General features: G+C 42.9%; 1 protein-coding gene across 1 annotated transcript; it reads left to right on the top strand.

The window, feature by feature from the left end:
• The first annotated feature begins 14,143 nt into the window (after positions 1-14,143).
• Positions 14,144-15,699, top strand: LOC130680980 (DPEP2 neighbor protein-like). Its single transcript, XM_057492877.1, has 2 exons — positions 14,144-14,207; positions 15,368-15,699. The coding sequence occupies exons 1-2, from the start codon at positions 14,144-14,146 to the stop codon at positions 15,697-15,699; spliced, it is 396 nt and encodes a 131-aa protein (XP_057348860.1).
• The last annotated feature ends 259 nt before the right edge of the window (positions 15,700-15,958 follow it).

Below are 15,958 nucleotides of genomic sequence, written 5' to 3' on the forward strand. Positions count from 1 at the left end.
AACCCCATCTCATCCTTAATCTCATCCCTCCACACCCAAAGCATCAACAAGTCCTGTTACTTTTGTATGCTCATTTTCTGGATTTAGGTGTTGGGTTGAATATATATGCATATAATCTTGCATTCTCACAGATACCATTAAATTGCAGTAAAGGAAACATTTTTTCGATAACGAACCCATAGTACAAAGAAAAGAGGAAAAAATAGAATTTCAGAAACCAAAGAGAAAATAGGCCAGTGAAAATGGACAAAAGACTCCAAAAAAAATAAATCCCAAATCGGTGGTAAGAAAAGCTGAAAATTAACCCAAGGTGCATTTCTCTATCCGACAAAGTCCAAGAATGAACAGCACTAAACTCATATACAACTAAGGATAAAAGAGCAGCCGTTACAAAAAAAGTTAAAGCCTTAGAACTTGTGCCCCACTCATTGCACTGATAGTCCTTCTCTCATATTAGCAAAAGTCTACACGTCTATTATTTGGAAAGGTGTTTCTGGACTGGGGCTCCTGGCACAGGTGAGATGTAGGTACCACATGAAAACAAAAAGATTAAGTGACTGGTACTAAGAGCTCAACACAAATATCATGAGCCATTTCTTGGCTTCCAGAATTCTGGCATCTAGACTTGTATTTCGTAGCAGGAGATTAAAAGGCACTTCCCTGGAAAATCTAATTTTCTCCTGAGAAAATACTTATTAAAAAGTTATTTTCAGTTTCCAGCAAAGAGCACACACAGATCACCCTTTTGCAGCGGTTCTCAGTGGGGGGCAACTTTCCTCCCCAGGGGACATCTGGTGATGTCTGAAGACACGTTTGATGTGACAGCCTGGGGTGAGTGGGCGTTTCACTAGCCCCTCCTAGACAGATACGAGCGGTGCGGAACATCACACAGTGCACAGGCAGTCCCGCCCTCCCACCCTACAGCAAGGAATTAGCAGGGACAAAATATCAACAGTCCGAGACTGAAAAACCTTGCCCTACAGTCATCAAGCCTCATGAACATACTCAGAGCTTCCTATTAGCTTTTTCCAAAATAATGCTTTATTGAGATATAATTTATATACCACAGATCTACCCTTTATACATACACAATTCAGTGGATTCTGGTATATTTACAGACTTGTACAATCATGACCGCAATCCAATTTTAGAACATTTATATCACCCTAAAAAGAAACCTCATGTCTATTTACAGCTAGAAGCTTTTTATTTCCCAATTTTTTATTAGGAGCAGATTGCCAAGATTACCAGACATCTGAGGAAAACTTGACATTGAAGACAGAAACCTAAACAAACAAAAACACAAGGCACAGGAATTTACAGAGAGAAAAATACTTTCCAGAAGTCTCCAAAGAGATGAGAACGTATTGCATCGATAGGCAGAAAAAAAGAAAAATGTATATTAGCATATGTATAATATATATAATAGGATAATAATACATATATTATATGTTTCAGAGAACAAAAAGTCAGAAAGTAAAAACATGGTAACAAATGAAAACTCAATAGAAATGTTAAATAGGAATATTAAGTTGAGAAAACGTTTCAGAAAATAGGCGAAGACTTGGAAGATAAAAAAATATGTATATTGTAAGAGAAATTTAGAAGGCTCAACATTCAAATCATAGGAGTTCCAGGAAGAGACAATAGAGAAAATGAAAGAATATTCATAAACTAAATAATTGAAGAAAATTTCCCAGAATTTCCTTATGTGAGTACTTCATAACATCCAGCACAATGTATGAAGATAAACCCACACCAAAACACAGCATCATGTAATTAAATATTTTGAGCAGAATACGTCCAGATATGGGGAATACATATAGGAGGGACGGACAGGGCCACCAGTCCGGACTGGAACAGTGGGACTCCAGAAACCAGGGAGTCATCACAAATGTCCCTGCAGCCATTGGGTCCCTTTTCTAGCCGGGGCTGGATGCACCGGCCAGATCCCTCAGACTCTTCTCTGCACTAGGCTTGCCTTCACCATGGGCTGATGAGTTCCTGCTCTCCATGCTGTGCCCTGCTGCCTCAGTCAGCCAGGGACACGCATGTCACCCACAGATTGGCCTTGCCCTATTCCTGGGAGCTGAAATACCCTTTGGCAAGCTTACAACTGAACACGCAGAGCAGCCGGCCCACTTCCGCTGACCATATTCCTGCTGGACATCTGGCCTCTGACTTACCGCCACCCAAACAGATCCTCCAGCTGTAGTGAATTCAATTTCCCAGGACTCACTCGTACCCTTGCCCACTGACTTCCCAGCAGGGGAACCTCATAAATTCCCTGAGAAGGTAAAGCCCCTGTTCAGCATCCCTGCTCTTGGGAGCCTTCGATCAAGAAGGAAAGGCAATCATGTCCTTTCCTGACACAGCTGTTTATGCTTGCTTCTGTTTTTCAAACCACGGCACACATTGTTTAGACACACACATATATATATATGTGGTTAAACTATACAAAAAACACAGCAATTAAGTTGGTGACTATCTCCTGGAGAAGGGGGATGCTATTGTAGAAGGTCTTTTGTGATACACTCCTATAGCTCCCTGAATTTCTTTTTTAAAATATACTCACAATTGACAATTGTTTGTTCTAGATCTGTTTTCCTCAAGGGTTAACAAGCTCTGTGAAGGCAGAGAACATGCTTGTCTAGTTCCTTACTATATCTTCAGTGCATGGCAAAGGCCTTGCCATACAGTAGGCACTCACTAAACAGTTGTTGAATATGTGAATGCATGAATAGCTTAATGAGTGAATAAATGAGTAAATGAATAATCAGACCCCAGGAACCAAAATTTTCAACAACCAGATAGACTTCCTTACTTTCTTCGATTCTTTTATTTATTTATTTTTTATTCATTTAATTTTTATACTTGATTTAAATGTGAATCCCACATTTCTCCCTTATTATTACTATTTTTTTTTTGAGGGCATCTCTCATATTTATTGCTCAAATGGTTGTTAACAACAATAAAATTCTGTATAGGGGAGTCAATGCTCAATGCACAATCATTAATCCACCCCAAGCCTAATTTTCATCAGTCTCCAATCTTCTGAGGCATAACAAACAAGTTCTTACATGGAGAACAAATTCTTACATAATGAATAAGTTACATGGTGAACAGTACAAGGGCAGCCATCACAGAAGCTTTCGGTTTTGCTCATGCATTATGAACTCTAAACAGTCAGTTCAAATATGAATACTCATTTGATTTTTATACTTGATTTATATGTGGATACCACATTTCTCTCTTTATTATTATTATTTTTAATAAAATGCTGAAGTGGTAGGTAGATACAAGATAAAGGTAGAAAACATAGTTTAGTGTTGTAAGAGAGCAAATGTAGATGATCAGGTGTGTGCCTGTAGACTAAGTGTTAATCCAAGCTAGACAAGGGCAATAAAACATCCACGTATGCAGAAGATTTCTCTCAGAACGGGGGGGTGAGGTTCTAAGCCTCACCTCTGTTGATCCCCAATTTCTCACCTGATGGCCCCCCTGCGACTGTGCCTGTCTTAGGTTGTTCCTCCCTTGAGGAATCTTACCCGTCTCTGGCTAACCAGTCATCTTCCGGGGCCATACAGGGAAATGTGAAGTTGGTAAGTGAGAGAGAAGCCATATTGTTTGAAATGGTTAGCTTTTTATTTCTTTGCATATTTATGCCCTGTAGCTTCTATGCCCAGCATTTGTCTTGAGGTATCTTTACCACTTGGAAGAATTATGATACTCGGTAAATTTGATATGAGGCACGAATTCTATTTAAGGGTTGTAATTAGGAAGGAAGAAGAAAAGCTATAGAAGTAGCAGGTGGAAGAAAACCAGGAAGATTGATTATTTCTTTGACATATCTTCTTGTAGAGTAACTTCAGCATGTATAGGTTTTAAGCTACTACTTAAATTGCGCACACACAGTAACATAATAGGAGTATAGTTACATAACCAAAGCATACCTGTAATTACCAGCCATCTCCAGTGAAACCAAGAAAACCAGTTAGGCACCCTAGGCATTTGTGAAAACTTATCTATGATATGGTGGATATTGTCCAACTGAACTTGAACAGTCTGAGAGAAATCAGACAAATTAAAACAACCCATTCCTGGGGAATGTTCACATCCCATATGTTCTTTTAACAGTAAATAGTCTGTAGTTTTAAGATTTTGGAGCGCTGCAATTTGCACTTCTCCGAATTCTTGGTTGAGTTCCAACAGTATAGATCCAGTCAAATTTGTTGTTTTACTGTATGCACAGGCCAGCTTAGATATCTCCTTCCTCATTCCCATGGCAAGTCCAGGAACTGGTGGGATGAGTGCATCTACAGCTGTAGCAGTGCGTGGATCGTTGTTGGGGTTTTTTGATGATCATCTTCTGGCATGAGTCTTCCAGAGAGTGCTGATGTTGGAAGTTCTCTTTCATATCGTATCTTAGTTCATTTTCGGGGTAGCCCAATTAGGCTTTGATCCTCTGTATAAACACAAACAGACCCTTTGCCTACACTTTTATATGCCCTTTATACCCTTGTGTAGAACTCATTGGAGGTTACCACACAGGAACTGCCTTTTTTTTTTTTTTTGGTATCACTAATCTACACTTACATGACGAATATTATGTTTACTAGGCTCTCCCCTATACCATGTCCGCCCTATAAACCCGTTTACAGTCACTGTCCATCAGCATAGCAAAATGTTGTAGAATCCCTACTTGCCTTCTCTGTGTTGTACAGCCCTCCCTTTTCTCCTACCCCCCCATGCATGCTAATCTTAATATCCCCCTACTTCTCCCCCCCTTATCCCTCCCTACCCACCCTTCCTCCCCAGTCCCTTTCCCTTTGGTACCTGTTAGTCCATTCTTGAGTTCGGTGATTCTGCTGCTGTTTTGTTCCTTCAGTTTTTCCTTTGTTCTTATATTCCACAGATAAGTGAAATCATTTGGTATTTCTTTCTCCGCTTGGCTTGTTTCGCTGAGCATAATACCCTCCAGCCCGATCCATGTTGCTGCAAATGGTAGGATTTGCCCTTTTCTTATGGCTGAGTAGTATTCCATTGTGTATATGTACCACATCTTCTTTATCCATTCATCTATCGATGGACATTTAGGTTGCTTCTAATTCTTGGCTATTGTAAATAGTGCTGCGAAAAACATAGGGGTGCATTGGTCTTTCTCATACTTGATTGCTGCATTCTTAGGGTAAATTCCTAGGAGTGCAATTCCTGGGTCAAATGGTAAGTCTGTTTTGAGCATTTTGATGTACCTCCATACTGCTTTCCACAATGGTTGAACTAACTTACATTCCCACCAGCAGTGTAGGAGGGTTCCCCTTTCTTCACAGCCTCACCAACATTTGTTGTTGCTTGTCTTTTGGATGGCAGCCATCCTTACTGGTGTGAGATGATACCTCACTGTAGTTTTAATTTGCATTTCTCTGATAACTAGTGATGTGGAACATCTTTTCATGTGTCTGTTGGCCATCTGTATTTCTGTTTTGGAGAACTGTCTGTTCAGTTCCTCTGCCCATTTTTTTATTGGGTTATTTGTTTTTTGTTTGTTGAGGCGTGTGAGCTCTTTATATATTCTGGACGTCAAGCCTTTATCGGATGTGTCATTTTCAAATATATTCTCCCATACTGTAGGGTTCCCTTTTTGTTCTATTGATGGTGTCTTTTGCTGTACAGAAGCTTTTCAGCATAATATAGTCCCACTTGTTCATTTTTGCTGTTGTTTTCCTGGCCCGGGGAGATATGTTCAAGAAGAGGTCACTCATGTTTATGTCTATGAGGTTTTTGCCTATGTTTTCTTCCAAGAGTTTAATGGTTTCATGACTTACATTCAGGTCTTTGATCCATTTTGAGTTTACTTTTGTATATGGGGTTAGACAATGGTCCAGTTTCATTCTCCTACATGTAGCTGTCCAGTTTTGCCAGCACCACCTGTTGAAGAGACTGTCATTTCGCCATTGTATGTCCATGGCTCCTTTATCAAATATTAACTGACCATATATGTCTGGGTTAATGTCTGGATTCTCTAGTCTGTTCCATTGGTCTGTGGCTCTGTTCTTGTGCCAGTACCAAATTGTCTTGATTACTATGGCTTTATAGTAGAGCTTGAAGTTGGGGAGTGAGATCCCCCCTACTTTATTCTTCTTTCTCAGGATTGCTTTGGCTATTCGGGGTCTTTGGTGTTTCCATATGAATTTTTGAATTATTTGTTCCAGTTCATTGAAGAATGTTGCTGGTAGTTTCATAGGGATTGCATCAAATCTGTATATTGCTTTGGGCAGGATGGCCATTTTGACGATATTAATTCTTCCTAGCCACGAGCATGGGATAAGTTTCCATCTGTTAGTGTCCCGTTTAATTTCTCTTAAGAGTGACCTGTAGTTTTCAGAGTATAAGTCTTTCACTTCTTTGGTTAGGTTTATTCCTAGGTATTTTATTTTTTTTGATGCAATTGTGAATGGAGTTGTTTTCCTGATTTCTCTCTCTGTTGGTTCATTGTTAGTATATAGGAAAGCCACAGATTTCTGTGTGTTGATTTTGTATCCTGCAACTTTGCTGTATTCCGATATCAGTTCTAGTAGTTTTGGGGTGGAGTCTTTCGGGTTTTTTATGTACAGTATCATGTCATCTGCAAATAGTGACAGTTTAACTTCTTCTTTACCAATCTGGATTCCTTGTATTTCTTTGTTTTTTCTGATTGCCGTGGCTAGGACCTCCAGTACTATGTTAAATAACAGTGGGGAGAGTGGGCATCCCTGTCTAGTTCCCGATCTCAGCGGAAATGCTTTCAGCTTCTCGCTGTTCAATATAATGTTGTCTGTGGGTTTATCATAGATGGCCTTTATTATGTTGAGGTACTTGCCCTCTATTCCCATTTTGCTGAGAGTTTTTATCATGAATGGATGTTGAACTTTGTCAAATGCTTTTTCAGCATCTATGGAGATGATCATGTGGTTTTTGTCTTTCTTTTTGTTGATGTGGTGGATGATGTTGATGGACTTTCGAATGTTGTACCATCCTTGCATCCCTGGGATGAATCCCACTTGGTCATGGTGTATGATCCTTTTGATGTATTTTTGAATTCGGTTTGCTAATATTTTGTTGAGTATTTTTGCATCTACGTTTATCAGGGATATTGGTCTGTAGGTTTCTTTCTTGGTGGGGTCTTTGCCTGGTTTTGGTATTAGGGTGATAGCTTCATAGAATGAGTTTGGGAGTATCCCCTCCTCTTCTATTTCTTGGAAAACTTTAAGGAGAATGGGTATTATGTCTTCCCTGTATGTCTGATAAAATTCCGAGGTAAATCCATCTGGCCTGGGGGTTTTGTTCTTTGGTAGTTTTTTGATTACCGCTTCAATTTCGTTACTGGTAATTGGTCTGTTTAGATTTTCGGTTTCTTTCTGGGTCAGTCTTGGAAGGTTGTATTTTTCTAGGAAGTTGTCCATTTCTCCTAGGATTCCCAGCTTGTTAGCAAATAGGTTTTCATAGTATTCTCTAATAATTCTTTGTATTTCTGTGGGGTCCGTCATGATTTTTCCTTTCTCATTTCTGATACTGATGATTTGTGTTGACTCTCTTTTCTTCTTAATAAGTCTGGCTAGAGGCTTATCTATTTTGTTTATTTTCTCGAAGAACGAGCTCTTGGTTTCATTGATTTTTGCTATTGTTTTATTCTTCTCAATTTTATTTATTTCCTCTCTGATCTTTATTTTGTCCCTCCTTCTGCTGACCTGAGGCCTCATTTGTTCTTCTTTTTCCAATTTTGATAATTGTGTCATTAGACCATTCATTTAAGATTGTTCTCCCTTTTTTAAATATGCTTGGATTGCTATATACTTTCCTCTTAAGACTGCTTTTGCTGTGTCCCACTGAAGTTGGGGCTTAGTGTTGTTGTTATTTGTTTCCATATATTGCTGGATCTCCATTTTGATTTGGTCATTGATCCATTGATTATTTAGGAGCGTGTTGTTAAGTCTCCATGTGTTTGTGAGCCTCTTTGCTTTCTTTGTACAGTTTATTTCTAGTTTTATGCCTTTGTGGTCTGAAAAGTTGGTTGGTAGGATTTCAATCTTTTGGAATTTACTGAGGCTCTTTTTGTGGCCTAGTATGTGATCTGTTCTGGAGAATGTTGCACTTGAGAAGAATGTATATCCCGCTCCTTTTGGATGTAGAGTTCTATAGATGTCTATTAGGTCCATCTGCTCTACTGTGTTGTTCAGTGCTTCCGTGTCCTTACTTATTTTCTGCCCAGTGGATCTATCCTTTGGGGTGAGTGGTGTGTTGAAGTCTCCTAGAATGAATGCATTGCAGTCTATATCCCCCTTTAGTTCTGTTAGTATTTGTTTCACATATGCTGGTGCTCCTGTGTTGGGTGCATATATATTTAGAATGGTTATATCCTCTTGTTGGACTGAGCCCTTTATCATTATGTAGTGTCCTTCTTTATCTCTTGTTACTTTCTTTGTTTTGAAGTCTATTTTGTCTGATATTAGTACTGCAACCCCTGCTTTCTTCTCACTGTTGTTTGCTTGAAATATGTTTTTCCATCCCTTGACTTTTAGTCTGTACATGTCTTTGGGTTTGAGGTGAGTTTCTTGTAAGCAGCATATAGATGGGTCTTGCTTTTTTTATCCATTCTGTTACTCTGTGTCTTTTGACTGGTGCATTCAGTCCATTAACATTTAGGGTGACTATTGAAAGATATGTACTTATTGCCATTGCAGGCTTTAAATTCGTGGTTACCAAAGGTTCAAGGTTAGCCTCTTTAGTATCTTACTGCCTAACTTAGCTCGCTTACTGAGCTGTTATATACACTGTCTGGAGATTCTTTTCTTCTCTCCCTTCTTATTTCTCCTCCTCGATTCTTCATATGTTGGGTGTTTTGTGCTGTGCTCTTCCTAGGAGTGCTCCCATCTAGAGCAGTCCCTGTAAGATGTTCTGTAGAGGTGGTTTGTGGGAAGCAAATTCCCTCAGCTTTTGTTTGTCTGGGAATTGTTTAATCCCACCATCATATTTGAATGATAGTCATGATGGATACAGTATCCTTGGTTCAAGGCCCTTCTGTTTCATTGTATTAAATATATCATGCCATTCTCTTCTGGCCTGTATGGTTTCTGTCGAGAAGTCTGATGTTAGCCTGATGGACTGTCCTTTATAGGTGACCTTTTGCTCTCTAGCTGCCTTTAAAACTCTTTCTTGTCCTTGATCTTTGCCATTTTAATTATTATGTGTCTTGGTGTTGTCCTCCTTGGGTCTTTTCTGTTGGGGGTTCTGTGTATTTCCGTGGTCTGTTCGATTATTTCCTCCCCCAGTTTGGGGAAGTTTTCAGCAATTATTTCTTCCAAGATACTTTCCATCCCTTTTCCTCTCTCTTCTTTTTCTGGGACCCCTATAATGCGGATATTGTTCCTTTTGGATTGGTCACACAATTCTCTTAACATTGTTTCATTCCTGGAGATCCTTTTATCTCTCTCTATGTCATCTTCTATGCGTTCCTGTTCTCTGGTTTCAATTCCATCAGTGGCCTCTTGCATTCTATCCATTTTGCTTATAAACCCTTCCAGAGTTTGTTTCATTTCTGCGATCTCCTTTCTGGCATCTGTGATCTTCCTCCGGACTTCATCCCATCTCTCTTGCATATTTCTCTGCATCTCTGTCAGCATGTTTATGATTTTTATTTTGAATTCTTTGTCAGGAAGACTGGTTAGGTCTGTCTCCTTCTCTGGTGTTGTCTCTGTGATCTTTGTCTGCCTGTAGTTTTGCCTTTTCATGGTGATAGGAATAGTTTGCAGAACTGGGACGAGTGACAGCTGGAAGGACTTCCTTTCTTGTTGGTTTGTGGCCCTCCTCTCCTGGGAGAACAGCGGCCTCTAGTGGCTTGTGCTGCGCAGCTGCGCGCAGACAGGGTTTCTGCTTCCTGCCAGGCTGCTATGGAGTTAATCTCCGCTGTTGCTGTGGGCGTGGCCTGACTCGAGCAGCTGCTCCAAAGTGGTGGAGTCGCGTTGGAGGGGGAGCGGCTGGGAGGCTATTTATCTCCGTAAGGGGCCTCCCTGCTCCCTGCAGCCCAGGGGTTAGGGTGCCCAGAGATCCCCGGATTCCCTACCTCTGGATTAAGTGACCCGCCCTGCCCCTTTAAGACTTCCAAAAAGCACCCACCAAAACAACACGACCACAAAAAAAAAAAAAAAAGTGGCCGCTCATTTTTCTTTATTCTCCAGCGCCAGCCTCAGGCATCTGCTCATCGGTCTTGCTGCCCTGTTTCCCTAGTATTGGGGTCCCTATCCCTTTAAGACTTCCAAAACACACTCGCCAAAACAAAACAGCAAAAAAAAAAAATTGTCGCTCGCTTTTCTGGTGTCCTACGGCGCCAAGCCTCTGGTGCCCGCTTACTGTTCTTGCTGCCCTGTTTCCCTAGTATCCAGGGCCCCCTGGGCACGTACTGTGTCTGCACTCTGGCCCGGATGACGGGGGCTGGGTGTTCGGCAGTCCTGGGCTCCGTCTCCCTCCCGCTCTGCCTACTCTTCTCCCGCCGGGAGTTGGGGGGAGGGGCGCTTGGGTCCCGCATGGCCGGGGCTTGTATCTTACCCCGTTCGTGAGGCACTGGGTTCTCTCAGGTGTGGATGTGGTCTGGATATTTTCCTGTGTCCTCTGGTCTTTATTCTAGGAAGGGTTGTCTTTGTTATATTTTCATAGATATATGTGGTTTTGGGAGGAGATTTCTGCAGCTCTACTCACGCCACCATCTTGGCTCCCTCTGCTCTTTGATTCTTTTTAAAACTGAGATGTAATTGACATAAAACAGTGTACTCATTTAAGGTGTACAGCATAATGATTTGACATGCCTATATACTGTGACATTAACATCACTATCAGTTTAGTTAATATCTATCACCACACATAGTTACAATTTATGTTCTTGTGACATGAACTTTTAAGATTTACTCTTAGTAGCTTTCAAATATGCCATACACTATTGTTAACTATAGTCACCATGCTGTACATCACATCCTCAGGACTTATTTATTTTATAACTGGAAGTTCGTACCTTTTGACCCCCTTCACCCATTTGGCCCACCCGATATCCCCGAAGGCAAATTCTGGCGCGCTAAGACCCCCACCCGTTAAGATCCAATCAGCAACGCAGAACACACCCTACCCCTACTCCTTAAAAATGCTTCCTCACCCACGAGCTGCTGCGCCCTCTCTCTGGGGTCAGCCATGTTCTCTTTCAGATAATAAAATCTGTTGTGTGGGCCCGTCTCCTGACTCGTTCTGGGGTAAGGAGGGTCCCAGCGAGATACCCTTTCAATCCCCCACCTCTGACAGCCACCAATATATTTTATGCATCATGCATTTGGATTCTTTTTCTTTTTTTAGATTCCACATATACATGAGATCCTACAGTCTTTGTCTTTCACCGACTTAATTCACTTAGTTTAATGTCCACCCAATTCATCTATGCTTTCGCACACGGCAGGATTTCCCTCTTTCTTATGCTCGAATAATATTCTATTGTATATGTAATACATACGCCACATTTCCTTTATCCATTCCTCTGTTAGGGGAGTGTTGTGTATTTTCCTCGGTGCTTGTCCCCGTCGCGACAAAGAATTGAAGGACAGTGACACAGTAGTGAAGCAGAGTAAAAGTCTTCTTTAAAGTTATTTAAAGAGAGAAGTGAAGCAGGCAACCTCAGCAAGAAGAGGGGCCCTGAAAGGTTGGAGAGAGAAAGTTTTAAGATTAAAAGGTTACACACTTAGAAAGTCTGGGTGACCTCAGAGAGAGGAGCGCCCCAAAAGGCTGGGCATACCCCTTTTAAGGGTTCTTTAGGGCTGTGACTAGGGGCTGGAGGTACAGTCTTGTTAAGTGCGTTTTGAATACTTAGAATTAACTTAACACAAGGAACTTCCTGCTCTGATTTCTCTCTGCCATACACGGAGTCTTGGTCAGGGAGCATATCAAATAGGCTGCCTGCCCAGCCCACAAGGTGGGCTGAGTTATTGTCTGTTTGCTAAAGAGTAAGTTTAGAATCTTACATTTTTAACTTTCTGGGTATTAAAATACAATGTTCCAGATGGAATCTTTCCTCCTTTTACTAAGTTGTTTACAGCTGGGCCTGCATGATTAACACAATGAAGACATGGGCTATGCTGAGGTACCCTCCTTTATCTGGGGAATATTCAAACATTCCAGGCCAAGTTGCTCCCAGCTTTTGGAGCTTTAATTGATTAATTTTCAGTCTTTTTAGTGGACTTTCTGGCCTTTTTCTCTTTCCACCCCACTCATATCTATTTTCCTGCCTAACACCTCCAACAATGTACACTTAGGTGGTTTGTGTATCTTGGCTATTATAAATAATGCTGCAATGAACATGGGGGTGCAGAGATCTTTTAGAGTTAGTGATTTCATTTCCTTCAGATAAATACCGAGAAGTGGCCAAACTGTCTAGGAAGCCTGATTAGTGTTAAAAGAAGATTTCTGAGCCCCACTCCAGATCTGTGTAACAGTTGACCCAAGAATCGACATTAACGTATCTTTAAGTTGTTTTGTGGAATCCCCAAGTGAGTCTGAAGCCCTCTTAAAGCTGCTACAACATTCGTCTATGCTATTCTGCCTTCCCTGGAGGCCTGGCCAGATACTGCGGCGGTATCATCACACCCTCACCTGATCAGAGGGATACGCCAAACATGCAGTCTCTCTGGAGCTTTGGAAAATCTGAGTGGTCTCAGGCTGGTCAACCTGCCAAGATGAACCCCCAGAGCTGTCCCCTTCACAGTTTATCACTTCCAGATGTAGACTGCTCTATTTAGGCCGGACTTAAAATGTCCACACACACACACTACACTGATACAAGCAAATTAAGAGAGAAGGTGCTGTGGTTCCCCACCAGAGTTGCCCATCGTCTAAAATGAGAGCCCAGGTAGTCTCTACCTCCTGGTACACCTCCTCTACAACACCCCCAGTAAACAATGTCCCATCTTTGCTTATTCAAGGTCAGTGACAGGGAGCCCCCTCCTGAGGAAGGTTATCTCTCATTGCTGGAAAGTTCCTGGACACACTGTATTAAAGGCTGCCTCCCAAATGTGGCTCCTTATGGTGGGTCTCATCAGGCTAAAGACACTTGTCTATTTCCTCCCCCTCTGAGTAGAACTAAATTGTCTTTTAGTAACATCTCTGTACAGTGCTGATGTTGTTTTTCACCTGAGCTGCTGCTGAGCACACATATCCTTTCATGGTGGTCGGATAGTCATGATTTGCCTTTTTGAGGGAGAGGAGCGTAATGATTAGGTTGTCACGCTGTGTGATGTCATTGTGTCATGAGTTTTTAAAATTCATATTAAAATGGGCTCTCATTCCCACTCTGTGAAGTCACTCGGGCCCCTCACTCTGCCTTAGAGCACTTGTAACATCCCTCCCAGAGTGACTTTGAAATGTGATGAGCTTCTCCTCACATTCCTACCAGCTATACATCCAGAGCCCCAAGGGGAAAGCCTACCCTTGAGCAGAACACCTTTCCACTGCCTGGGTCATCTACAGGCCCCTTAACCTCTTGGTTTTTTGAAGTCTTACTTGTAAAATCACAAAGTTTCTATGAATTACCATCTGGGGCAGGGCAAGGTTAAGAAGAACTTGTCGTTGCTTTTATTTTTCCCACCTGGAGTGCCTTCCCTCTCCTCTCCATAGGTCCCAATTCCCCTTTCCCTTCAAGCATGCTGCCAAGGAGCCTTCCCTGATTCCCTAGTCCACACAAATCTCTGCCTTTCCAACTGTGGGATCCTTAGGCTCAGTGCCAAACACCCTGGCTGTCTCTGAGGTTAATCTTGCCCTTCAAGCCAATCTCAGAATGTGGGTCTCTTGCCCTCCCGTGCCATCCCACAGGTACATTCCACAGGAAATGGCTACTTGACTAAGGCATGGATACGGAGGGCTAGATGGAAGGGCCAGGTAGGGTGCCCCTCTGCCTCCACCCTTCTCTCTTCCACAAGAGAGCCTGAAGCCTGCCCCTCAAGTCGCAAGATTCCGTACGTGACCTCACTGGGAATCGATGACCTCACTGTTGCCGTGGCAGCATGACTATGCAAACCCAGTGTTCTTGGAGAAGCACTCCTACCAGTCTGAGACCAGATAGCAGTCTGGCTGCCTGAGAATGTCTCACCAGATCTACATCCAGTGTAACTTCTTCTCTGTGCCCTGGCAGGGCTGCACAGCAGGTAGGCTGAGGCGGGACATCTGTACAAGAGTCACTGGTGGGCACACAGCCTCACCTGGCTGCCACCTGGCTTCTCCTTTCGGGCTGGCCCTCAACACGTCAGAACTTCCCCAGCTATTAACTAATACCCGGTGTTCCTGCTCACTGCTGAGGGCAAGTGAAGTGTCATCCCTGGGCAAGCATTCAGAAAGTTCCTAATCTTTATAAATGTAGCCTTCCCTCCACCTTTGGGCTACAAGTGCTTCCTTCCAGACCCTTGGGGAAATGGCAAGTGAATGATCCTGAGGTAGGAATGAGGCTGGCCTGTTCTAGGACCAGCAGAAAAGCCAGTGTGATGGTTAGCCTCTTAGCAAAAGTCAAGAGCATTTCTGTGTAAACGGAGCAGTTTGAGCAAGAGCTGTTGAGGGACACTCATAACCTCACCTTCCAACCTGGGCCCCTTCACCATGCTGTCCACATGGGTGCCCTCAGACACATCCCAGACTGAGCCTCTGAGTAGCGGGCAAAAAGGTTTCATACCGATGGGAAGAGAAGAAGAGTCAACGGGAGTGATAAAGGGAAACTGAGACCTAACGGCTGAGGAAAAGACGTCCCAGAGGTTGCACTGATGTGGGCCTGGACTAGGTACCCACATTCTGGCCTGAGCCTCCTGGTCACTCTGCTTTGGGATTTCACCTTTTTCACATCTACATGAACGTATCAGAGGGCTAGAGTTCAGCGTGGTTGAAAAAGGCAACACAGATGGGGCTCAAAGGGAGAGGGGTTCTTAACTGATTCGTGTAAGATTATTTTTTCCAAAACTTGAAAGGTATTTCCACTAAAACCGCCTTGGAAGTGACAGGCTTTAACAAATGCTTCCTCTGTTGTGGAAGGGAGAGATGGAGGGGATCCTGATTGCAGTCATTTTCAGGTTGAGTTTTTTCCTGGGAATGGGGAATAGATTTCCTGGTCTCCTGCAGCCACAGCCTCCATGGAATTGCTTTTGCAGCCAACATCACTTCTCTAGAGGATTCATAGAGGTGATGGGCCAAGTCTGGGTTTTAGATGCCAAGCAGATCGAATGGCTTCAGCCAGAAACTGAGAGAGACATGGCAGAGGGAAGGTTCTGGCAGGACACTGTGTACAGGAAGAGTGACTGATCAGCTCTGGTTTTCTTTGCAGCAGCAGCAGCGGCTTCCCCTTCAGCTACACCCATTTACTACCAGCTCATAAATGAAGGGCATGTTGAAGCCCAGTTCCACTGGAACGGTCAGATCATCCCCGTCGTTGGTGGCTACCAAGCCTATGTGACAGCACCCACGCCCACCCCAGCCAAGGTGGAAGAGAAGCCATTCCCCAGGCGGGCTCGCAAGAGGGTTCATAGCTCAGACGACGCTGATGAAGAACAGGGTTGCACCCCGCCCAAAATTAGGCGGCTGGAACCCAGTGCCAAGCCGCTGCCCACACAGAAGCCTGCTCGCACAGCCATGTCTAAGAGAAGGGCACGCCGTTAGGAGCCTTCGTGCAGTGGTCCCACTTCCCAACCCCACCACCACCTCCCACCCCATATGAACTCTAATTTAGTTAGAATAGTGACATTGTTTAATAAATTTATCATTATTGTAATAATTTATTGGCTGCAGTAATGTATTTATTAGTCACCTACCGTTAATTAAGAGTGCCAGCTTTTCCAAGGGCCAGTGTGCTGTGTTGTCTCAGTGCCCGGGGAGCTTCTGCCAGGCGCACCCACACGATGTGTGTCCTTGTGTCTTG

Source organism: Manis pentadactyla, chromosome 15 (assembly GCF_030020395.1).
Source record: "Manis pentadactyla isolate mManPen7 chromosome 15, mManPen7.hap1, whole genome shotgun sequence".
Taxonomy (NCBI): domain Eukaryota; kingdom Metazoa; phylum Chordata; class Mammalia; order Pholidota; family Manidae; genus Manis; species Manis pentadactyla.